Source organism: Anthonomus grandis, chromosome 20 (assembly GCF_022605725.1).
Source record: "Anthonomus grandis grandis chromosome 20, icAntGran1.3, whole genome shotgun sequence".
NCBI classification, from domain to species: domain Eukaryota; kingdom Metazoa; phylum Arthropoda; class Insecta; order Coleoptera; family Curculionidae; genus Anthonomus; species Anthonomus grandis.
In genome coordinates this window covers 7915524-7926962 of record NC_065565.1, presented here as the reverse complement: position 1 = coordinate 7926962, position 11439 = coordinate 7915524, and the positions used below count along the sequence as shown (strand labels likewise).

The window sequence follows — 11439 nt, the reverse complement described above, 5'->3', positions numbered from 1 at the left end:
GTCCAGGAGTCCCTGTAAGGAACCAAATAATTTGTCTCTTATTGGCAAGTGAATATCTTGGGTTCTAGTAGTCCAAATTTGGAAATTATTGATTTATGGACTAGTCTGAAGTCTTTTTAGTATTTTTTTAAAAAATCACTAAAATCCGTTCACTAGAAGTCAAGATAATGGAATTCTTAGTCCAGGAGTCTCTGTAAGGAACCAAATAATTTGTCTCTCATTGATAAGTGAATATCTTGAGTTCTAGTAGTCCAAATTTGGAAATTATTGATTTGTGGACTAGTCTGAAGTCTATTTTAGTCTTTTTTGAAAAAATTACTAAAATCCGTTGACTAGAAGTCAAGATAAAGGAATTCTTAGTCCAGAAGTGCCTGTAAGGAACAAAATAATTTGTCTCGCATTGGCAAGTCAATATCTCAGGTTCTAGTAGTCCAAATTTAAAAATTATTGATTCATGGACTAGTTTGAAGTCTTTTTAGTCTTTTTTAAAAAAATCAAGAAAATCCGTTTACTAGAAGTCAAAATAATGGAATTCTTAGTCCAGGAGTCCCTGTAAGGAACCAAATAATTTGTCTCTCATTGGCAACTGAATATCTCGGGTTCTATTAGTCCAAATTTGGAAATTATTGATTTGTGGACTAGTCTGAAGTCTATTTTAGTCTTTTTTGAAAAAATCACAAAAATCCGTTCACTAGAAGTCAAGATAATGGAATTCTTAGTCCAGGAGTCCCTGTAAGGAACCAAATAATTTGTCTCTCATTGATAAGTGAATATCTCGGGTTCTAGTAGTCCGAATTTGGAAATTATTGATTCATTGACTAGTCTGAAGACTTTTTTAGTCTTGATTAAAGAAATTACTAAAATCCGTTGACTAGAAGTTAAGATAATGGAATTCTTAGTCCAGGAGTGCCTGTAAGGAACAAAATAATTTGTCTCTTATTTGTAAGTGAATATCTTGGGTTCTAGTAGTCCAAATTTGAAAATTATTGATTCGTGGACTAGTCTGAAGTCTTTTTAGTCTTGATTGAAGAAATGACTAAAATCCATTCACTAGAAGTCAACATATTGGAATTCTTAGCCTAGGAGTGTCTGTAAGGAACCAAATAATTTGTCTCTCATTGATAAGTGAATATCTTGAGTTCTAGTAGTCCAAATTTGGAAATTATTGATTTGTGGACTAGTCTGAAGTCTATTTTAGTCTTTTTTGAAAAAATTACTAAAATCCGTTGACTAGAAGTCAAGATAAAGGAATTCTTAGTCCAGAAGTGCCTGTAAGGAACAAAATAATTTGTCTCGCATTGGCAAGTCAATATCTCAGGTTCTAGTAGTCCAAATTTAAAAATTATTGATTCATGGACTAGTCTGAAGTCTTTTTAGTCTTTTTTAAAAAAATCAAGAAAATCCGTTTACTAGAAGTCAAAATAATGGAATTCTTAGTCCAGGAGTCCCTGTAAGGAACCAAATAATTTGTCTCTCATTGGCAACTGAATATCTCGGGTTCTATTAGTCCAAATTTGGAAATTATTGATTTGTGGACTAGTCTGAAGTCTATTTTAGTCTTTTTTGAAAAAATCACAAAAATCCGTTCACTAGAAGTCAAGATAATGGAATTCTTAGTCCAGGAGTCCCTGTAAGGAACCAAATAATTTGTCTCTCATTGATAAGTGAATATCTCGGGTTCTAGTAGTCCGAATTTGGAAATTATTGATTCATTGACTAGTCTGAAGACTTTTTTAGTCTTGATTAAAGAAATTACTAAAATCCGTTGACTAGAAGTTAAGATAATGGAATTCTTAGTCCAGGAGTGCCTGTAAGGAACAAAATAATTTGTCTCTTATTTGTAAGTGAATATCTTGGGTTCTAGTAGTCCAAATTTGAAAATTATTGATTCGTGGACTAGTCTGAAGTCTTTTTAGTCTTGATTGAAGAAATGACTAAAATCCATTCACTAGAAGTCAACATATTGGAATTCTTAGCCTAGGAGTGTCTGTAAGGAACCAAATAATTTGTCTCTCATTGATAAGTGAATATCTTGAGTTCTGGTAGTCCAAATTTGGAAATTATTGATTTGTGGACTAGTTTGAAGTCTATTTTAGTCTTTTTTGAAAAAATCACTAAAATCCGTTCACTAGAAGTCAAGATAATGGAATTCTTAGTCCAGGAGTCCCTGTAAGGAACAAAATAATTTGTCTCGCATTGGCAAGTCAATATCTCGGGTTCTAGTAGTCCAAATTTAAAAATTATTGATTCATGGACTAGTCTAAAGTCTTTTTAGTCTTTTTTAAAAAAATCAAGAAAATCCGTTCACTAGAAGTCAAGATAATGAAATTCTTAGTCCAGGAGTCCTTGTAAGGAACCAAATAATTTGTCTCTCATTGGCAAGTGAATATCTTGGGTTCTAGTAGACCAAATTTGGAAATTATTGATTCTTGGACTAGTCTGAAGTCTTTATACCGTCAAGGTCATACAAATCTCCTGGAGGTCACGCAACTCAACTGTCAAAAGAATGCGTACAGCATCCATCAAAGTAGGCGACAGGGGAGGCGGGGCTTGCCTTTGTGAAAGTTAATTCAAGGTCATTCGTTTAGAATTTTTTTGATCAAGATTTTCGATTATTTTGCCACTCTATAGACCTTAGATCGGGTGATCTTTGAATCTGCCTCTTTAACCCCAGTTTCTCCCTTTCTGCATCTTCCTGGTCAATGAAACAAATGCAACGATTCTCTTCCTCCCGCGTTCATTCGTTGGAAATCCTCGTCAGAGCCTCCTCCAGAGGATAAAATCAACTCTATAAAAACGCCTCAACTTAAACAGTCTCTTTATTGGTTATCATCAGTACAAACTACTCCTCTAAGGTCTCTTGATAAAATACAAAACGGCGAACACCAGGATCGCAAGGAGAGCCAGATGCACGACCATACACGCGACATTCGACACCGCCGGGTATCTGGAAGGAAATCATCGTGTCCATAAAATTCCTCGTAAATCGATTTTTATTAATCGTTCACCTGTCGCAGGTTCTAAAAGGGAGACATTTCGATTCGACAACGTAATCGGTATCGTCCAGAGTGTTGATGTGAAACCGCTCGATCGTCGATAATAATTCGCTTTTAGCGGCCATTGTTTACTTGGGAAACTGTGACATTGTATAATGTTAACCTCCTGTTGACAATTTGGGGTTTTGACATTCCGTAATTGAGTACGGCACCCGTGTCTACATAGGGTAACCCTCTGTATAGGCAAATCACGGTCTCGTTCCTATATAGTCGTTTCATTTGTTTAATGGTGTCTGGATGGTCTGGAAATGGTGTCTATCTCTCTTGGTGTGCCAGATTAAACAAGGAAAACTTGGAGGAAATGACTGATTAGGTTCAAAGTCCACGTCGACCCAATGAAACCTCTTTTTCTTTCTTTTGTTTTGACATTCCGCGTCTTCATTTATACAAAACCGGGGGAGGAGGTGACCCTCCCTCACGTTCCTTTTCATTTTAAACTTGTCCGCCATTTTGAGTGACAAATTACAGTGACGCCCCGATAATAAAAGACCTCTCTCTCTCTCTCTCACGTAATAATTGCACTAAATAAATCACCCTCTTTGTTCTGTATATATATATATAACTGCTCTATTATATTCAAGTCTCAATGATGCAGAACAACAAGACGTTTTTCAAATTCAACATTTCGGTGCTAAAGTTTTGCTTCTTATGGGAAAACGATCCGGATTATCAGTATAACTGGACCAGAGTGATCAAGGATTTGATCATGATCTCTTCTCTGATGCCTTGCGCCATTCCCATATTGGCGGATTTCATTATACAGTTGTGCGGTATGTTTTTGTTTGGATCCTGGCAACTTCTGGATTACTATGGACCCCTCTAGCACTCTTTTATCTTTTAACCCTTTCTACTCTCTCTTTTCTTTTCAAGATGGCGTGCCCAACCTGACGGCAGCAGTAGAAAACATGATCGCTTTGAACTGCATCGTAGGCATGATCTACATGGTCATTTGTTTCATCAACAATAGGCGGACGATTATTAAGTTGATGGTGGGTAGTTGTACTACTTAGTCACTGGATTCTGGATTTATTATTGATGATGATGATGATGATAATTTGGTCCAGATTTAAGGTGGTGGTTCTTCCAGGCAATTGAGGTCGGAATTAATGAGTAAAAGTTCAGTCAGGATTGAGGGCGAATAATTGTACTGTAATTGGGGTACTGTTACTGTTTATTATTGTCAAAGTTTGTACAATAGTGAATTTATTCGTTATTTATTAGTACAATTTTTCAAAAAAGTACAATTCTAATTGTACTGCAATTGGGTTTATTATTTTCAAGGTTTGTACAATAGTGTATTTATTCGTTATTTATTAGTACAATTTTTTAAAAAAGTACAATTCCGATTGTACTGCAATTGGGTTTATTTATTGTTAAAGTTGTACAATAGTGGATTTATTCGTTATTTATTAGTACAATTTCTCAAAAAAGTACAAAGGGAAAATTGTACTGCAATTGGGTTTATTATTGTCAAAGTTTGTACAATAGTGGATTTATCAGTACAATTTTTCAAAAAAGTACAATTCTAATTGTACTGCAATTGGGTTTATTTATTGTCAAGGTTTGTCCAATAAAGGATTTATTCGTTATTTATTAGTACAATTTTTCAAAAGAGTACAAAGAAAAAATTGTACTGTAATTGGGTATATTTATTGTCAAAGTTTGTACAATAATGGATTTATTCGTTATTTATTAGTACAATTTTTCAAAAAAGTACAATTTCAATTGTACTGCAATTGGGTTTATTTATTATCAAGGTTTGTACAATAGTGGATTTATTCGTTATTTATTAGTACAATTTTTCAAAAAAGTACAATTGGAATTGTACTGCAATTGGGTTTATTTATTGTCAAAGTTTGTACAATAGTGGATTTATTCGTTATTTATTAGTACAATTTTTCAAAAAAGTACAAAAGGAAAATTGTACTGCAATTGGGTTTATTATTGTCAAAGTTTGTACAATAGTGGATTTATCAGTACAATTTTTCAAAAAAGTACAATTCTAATTGTACTGCAATTGGGTTTATTTATTGTCAAGGTTTGTCCAATAAAGGATTTATTCGTTATTTATTAGTACAATTTTTCAAAAGAGTACAAAGAAAAAATTGTACTGTAATTGGGTATATTTATTGTCAAAGTTTGTACAATAATGGATTTATTCGTTATTTATTAGTACAATTTTTCAAAAAAGTACAATTTCAATTGTACTGCAATTGGGTTTATTTATTATCAAGGTTTGTACAATAGTGGATTTATTCGTTATTTATTAGTACAATTTTTCAAAAAAGTACAATTGGAATTGTACTGCAATTGGGTTTATTTATTGTCAAAGTTTGTACAATAGTGGATTTATTCGTTATTTATTAGTACAATTTTTCAAAAAAGTACAAAAGGAAAATTGTACTGCAATTGGGTTTATTATTGTCAAAGTTTGTACAATAGTGGATTTATCAGTACAATTTTTCAAAAAAGTACAATTCTAATTGTACTGCAATTGGGTTTATTTATTGTCAAGGTTTGTCCAATAAAGGATTTATTCGTTATTTATTAGTACAATTTTTCAAAAGAGTACAAAGAAAAAATTGTACTGTAATTGGGTATATTTATTGTCAAAGTTTGTACAATAATGGATTTATTCGTTATTTATTAGTACAATTTTTCAAAAAAGTACAATTTCAATTGTACTGCAATTGGGTTTATTTATTATCAAGGTTTGTACAATAGTGGATTTATTCGTTATTTATTAGTACAATTTTTCAAAAAAGTACAATTGGAATTGTACTGCAATTGGGTTTATTTATTGTCAAGGTTTGTACAATAGTGGATTTATTCGTTATTCATTAGTACAAATTTTCAAAAAAGTACAAAGGGAAAATTGTACTGCAATTGGGTTTATTATTGTCAAGGTTTGTACAATAGTGGATTTATTTATATTGAGGCGTTCGTGCGGTACGAACTGGGGACACAGAAGAGTTTTAGTACAAATTCTTGTACAATTAGTGACTCAATTTTGTATTAAAAGTTGTACTAAAAAGGCCCTCGCATCGCTAAGCAGTTTCTAAGGTGTCTCGATTTTTGTGCAAAAATTATGATAAATGGAGAAACTACTTAGTGGTGCGAGGCCTCTGGCCACGCACAAGGGTTTTTTTAGTACAAATTTTTAAAAAGTACAATTTTCTCGTAATATTTTGTACAAATTTTTGACGAATTTTTTGCATTAAAAATTGTTCTAAAAATAGTACAAATATTATTAAATATTTTGTACAATTTTTCACTGTTTTTTTGTATTAAAAATTGTACTAAAAATCCCCTATGCGTGGCCAGAGGCCTCGCATCACTAAGCAATTTTAAAATTGTTTCAATTTAGGTGCAAAAATTGTGATAATTGAGGAAATTGCTTGGTAGTTCGAGGCCTCTGGCCACGCACAAGGGATTTTTTAGTACAATTTTAAAAAGTACAATTTTTTCGTTCTATTTTGTACAAATTTTCACGAATTTTTTGTATTATAAATTGTACTAAAAATAGTACAAATATCTTGTAAAATTTGTCACTTTTTTTTGTATTGAAATTTGTACTAAAACCAGTACAAATATTATGAAATATTTTGTACAATTTGTCACTGTTTTTTTGTATTGAAAATTGTACTAAAAAAGCCCTTATGCATCACTAAGCAATTTTGAAATTGTCTCAATTTAGATGCAAGAATTGTGACAATTAGAGAAATTGCTTGGTGGTGTGAGGCCTCTGGCCACGCACAAGGGTTTTTTTAGTACAATTTTAAAAAGTACAATTTTCTTTTTATATTTTGTACAAATTTTCACGAATTTTCTGCATTAAAAATTGTACTAAAAATAGTATTAGTATTATTAAATATTTTGTACAATTTGTCACTGTTTTTTTGTATTAAAAATTGTACAAAAAAAGCCCCGTGGCCAGAGGCCTCGCATAAGGGTTTTTTTAGTACAAATTTTTAAAAAATACAATTTCCTCGTAATATTTTGTACAAATTTTTGACGAATTTTTTGCATTAAAAATTGTTCTAAAAATAGTACAAATATTATTAAATATTTTGTACAATTTGTCACTGTTTTTTTGTATTAAAAATTGTACTAAAAAGCCCTTATGCGTGGCCAGAGGCCTCGCATCACTAAGCAATTTTGAAATTGTCTCAATTTAGATGCAAGAATTGTGACAATTAGAGAAATTGCTTGGTGGTGTGAGGCCTCTGGCCACGCACAAGGGTTTTTTTAGTACAATTTTAAAAAGTACAATTTTCTTTTTATATTTTGTACAAATTTTCACGAATTTTCTGCATTAAAAATTGTACTAAAAATAGTATTAGTATTATTAAATATTTTGTACAATTTGTCACTGTTTTTTTGTATTAAAAATTGTACAAAAAAAGCCCCGTGGCCAGAGGCCTCGCATAAGGGTTTTTTTAGTACAAATTTTTAAAAAATACAATTTCCTCGTAATATTTTGTACAAATTTTTGACGAATTTTTTGCATTAAAAATTGTTCTAAAAATAGTACAAATATTATTAAATATTTTGTACAATTTGTCACTGTTTTTTTGTATTAAAAATTGTACTAAAAAGCCCTTATGCGTGGCCAGAGGCCTCGCATCACTAAGCAATTTTGAAATTGTCTCAATTTAGATGCAAGAATTGTGACAATTAGAGAAATTGCTTGGTGGTGTGAGGCCTCTGGCCACGCACAAGGGTTTTTTTAGTACAATTTTAAAAAGTACAATTTTCTTTTTATATTTTGTACAAATTTTCACGAATTTTCTGCATTAAAAATTGTACTAAAAATAGTATTAGTATTATTAAATATTTTGTACAATTTGTCACTGTTTTTTTGTATTAAAAATTGTACAAAAAAAGCCCCGTGGCCAGAGGCCTCGCATAAGGGTTTTTTTAGTACAAATTTTTAAAAAATACAATTTCCTCGTAATATTTTGTACAAATTTTTGACGAATTTTTTGCATTAAAAATTGTTCTAAAAATAGTACAAATATTATTAAATATTTTGTACAATTTGTCACTGTTTTTTTGTATTAAAAATTGTACTAAAAAGCCCTTATGCGTGGCCAGAGGCCTCGCATCACTAAGCAATTTTGAAATTGTCTCAATTTAGATGCACAAATTGTGATCATTGAGGAAATTGCTTGGTGGTGCGAGGCCTCTGGCCACGCACAAGGGTTTTTTTAGTACAAATTTTTAAAAAGTATAATTTTCTCGTAATATTTTGTACAAATTTTCACCCATTTTTGTATTAAAAATTGTACTAAAAATAGTACAAATATTATTAAATATTTTGTACAATTTGTCACTGTTTTTTTGTATTCAAAATTGTACTAAAAAGCCCTTATGCGTGGTCAGAGGCCTAACATCAATTGTCTCAATTTAGGTGCAAAAATTGAGAAAATTGCTTGACAGGCACCCACAAGGGCTTTTTTAGTACAAACTTTTCAATAGTACATAATTCTGTTAATATTTAGTACAATTTGCATCAAAAATTGTACTAAAAAACGTTCTTTCTCTCTCGATAAGTGTCACGCTCAAGAGCCTGGAAGAACCAAACAATTCCCTTTTCATGGAACCAGGAAGAAGAACCCATGTGAAGTAGAAAAACCTCCCTGGCCTCCTCCCTCTCTTCCACCTTCACATCATCCTCAAAGTGACCTTCAACATGAACCTTAGAAGGAGGAACCATTTTTTGACGCGTCATCCGCCTTTTTTTTTTATAGAAAAGCATCGACTACTTCGATAAATACGGCAACTCCTCTACGACCATCAGAACCGAGGAGAACGCGAACCTGTTCAGCAAAGTCTTCATGTTCTACGGCATCGTGGGCAACTTCGTCTACATGCTGATGCCCCAATTGAGCGTGAACAAATGCTACCGATCGCGAACCAGTCAAATGATCGAGGACGGGGTTCCGTGCGGACTAGTAAGCTATGGAACCATCCTCTCTCCCTCTCTCTCTCTCTTTCTTAAAAGAGACCCTTGTAGGTCGTACGTAGCGCCTTCCCTTTCCGCTTCGACCTCACCCCCGTCTTCGAAATCGTTTTTATCCATCAGATCTACACTTGCACCATGGTGACCGTGGTGGTGGTGGTGCTTACCATGCTACTGTGCGGGTTCCTTATGCACATCGTGAATCAGATAGAGAACCTTCGCTTGTTTGTGGACCAATTGCACCATCATACACCTCAGGGGGAGAAGTTCACCGAGAAGTTGTTGTTCGTGATTCGGTACCATATCGACGTGATTGAGTGAGTTTGGGTGCGAATAAACCGCATGAAAGTCACCTAATTTGGTTCGCAGGTACTCGCAGAGCACCGCGGACGCTTTTAGTACCATGCTCCTGTTTTATATCACGCTCACCTCGTTGGTTTTGAGCGTTTTATGTTTCGAGATCATTATGGTGGACGCCATTGAGGATTCGGTCAGGTTCACTTTGCACCTGTTCGGCTGGATCGTCATCTTGTTCTCCGTGTGTTATAACGGGCAACTGGTGATAGATCAGGTGGTTTTTCGGGCCGTTTATCTTTGTCTGGAACCTTACGGTTGGTTTGTTTTCCAGAGTCTGGCCGTGGCTCAAGATATTTATTCGTTGGACTGGTTCGATTGTCCTCTGGATACTCAGAAGAGGATCAAAACGATCATGATGCGGTCTCAGAAGCCGTTGGTGATGGACGCGGCCGGTATGGGGGTGATTTCGTTGCCGGCGTTTTTAAAAGTACGTAAAATGGGCACTTTGGTCAACCCTTTGTTAGAAAAAATTGTACTAAATACGCTCTGTAAAAAGATTAATAATGTCTTGTTTTGGCCACGCCCAATAGCTTTTTTAGTACAATTTTTAGCACAAAATTAGATGGAAAATTGTACAAAATATTAATAAAAATTTGTACTAAAGACCCTCTTGTGCGAACCCTGTTCTTATATCGGTCAAATGTACTACTGGACAATACCACCACCTTTTGTGATTTTAGTACAATTTTAAATAGGAAATTCTTGAGCCATTATCAAACGTGTACATGCAATATAGGCCGTTCAAATAATTGTACTAATTATTATAAAAAAATGTACAGTCACTCGTACATGGTACCGAAGCCTGGAAAAGGGCAAGAATTGCCTGAAAAAATTAGTTAAAGCAGATTTAGGAAACTTAGTAACTCATCTACTATAATTCAACCAAAAAGTGCCTGGAAAAATTAAGTCAATTCCACTTTTAAAAAAGTTGAAATCTAGTAATTCATCTACTATAATTAAACCAAAAACTGCCTGGAAAGAGACAAATAGTACAAATGACTGAGTGCCGAATCCATGGGCAGAATGGCAGATACGAAATAAATTTTGAGTGCTAACAAGTGACGTCACACCACTGAAACATTTTTTATTTTCATTTGTAGGTTCTGAGTTCGGCCTATTCCTTCTTCACCCTCTTATTGAAGTTTAAGCAATAAATTATACGAGTATAATAAAGGGTGAGTGTTAATTAATAAAAAATGCCTTTAACAAACGTATTTGTTTATTTATTTTCTTATTTATAGACAAATAGAGGTACATCTCTAATAATAAAGGCGGTAAAAGTTCACTGGCGTTTTTTGTTTTATTGTTGTTGTTCTAACCAAAACCTAGTCCGAATTACTTAAAGTTATTTGCTTCTTACAGGCACTCCTGGACTAAGAATTCCAATATCTTGACTTCTAGTAAACGGATTTTAGTGATTTTTTCAAAAAAAACTACAAAAGACTTCAGACTAGTCAACAAATCAAGAATTTTTAAATTTGGACTACTAGAACCCAAGATATTCACTTGCCAATGAGAGACTAATTATTTTCCTCCTTACAGGCACTCCTGGACTATAAATTCTAATATCTTGACTTCTAGTCAACGGATTTTAGTGATTTTTTCAAAAAAGACTACAAAAGACTTCAGACTAGTCAACAAATCAAGAATTTCCAAATTCGGACTATTAGAACCCGAGATATTTACTTGCCAAAGAGAGACAAATTATTTTGCCTCTTACAGGCACTCCTGGACTATAAATTCCAATATCTTGACTTCTAGTCAACGGATTTCAGTGATTTTTTCAAAAAAGATTACAAAAGACTTCAGACTAGTCAACAAATCAAGAATTTCCAAATTCGGACTATTAGAACCCGAGATATTTACTTGCCAAAGAGAGACAAATTATTTTGCCTCTTACAGGCACTCCTGGACTATAAATTCCAATATCTTGACTTCTAGTCAACGGATTTTAGTGATTTTTTCAAAAAAGACTACAAAAGACTTCAGACTAGTTAACAAATCAAGAATTTTTAAATTTGGACTACTAGAACCCGAGATATTCACTTGCCAATAAGAGAC

The 11439-nt window shown here is 33.4% G+C and overlaps 1 protein-coding gene and 1 long non-coding RNA gene across 2 annotated transcripts; one reads left to right on the top strand and one right to left on the bottom strand.

The window, feature by feature from the left end:
- Positions 1-2801: 2801 nt before the first annotated feature.
- On the bottom strand, positions 2802-3417 carry LOC126747776 (uncharacterized). The gene is made up of 2 exons (XR_007664392.1): positions 3009-3417; positions 2802-2947 (listed from the first exon to the last, which is right to left on the bottom strand). It is a non-coding gene; the product is annotated as an uncharacterized LOC126747776 (long non-coding RNA).
- Positions 3418-3454: 37 nt separating this feature from the next.
- LOC126747775 (odorant receptor 4-like) lies at positions 3455-10552 on the top strand. The gene is made up of 7 exons (XM_050456576.1): positions 3455-3826; positions 3927-4045; positions 8810-9013; positions 9076-9338; positions 9391-9592; positions 9650-9805; positions 10479-10552. Exons 1-7 carry the CDS (start codon positions 3643-3645, stop codon positions 10530-10532), a joined length of 1182 nt encoding a protein of 393 aa, XP_050312533.1. The 5' UTR covers positions 3455-3642; the 3' UTR covers positions 10533-10552.
- Positions 10553-11439: the final 887 nt, after the last annotated feature.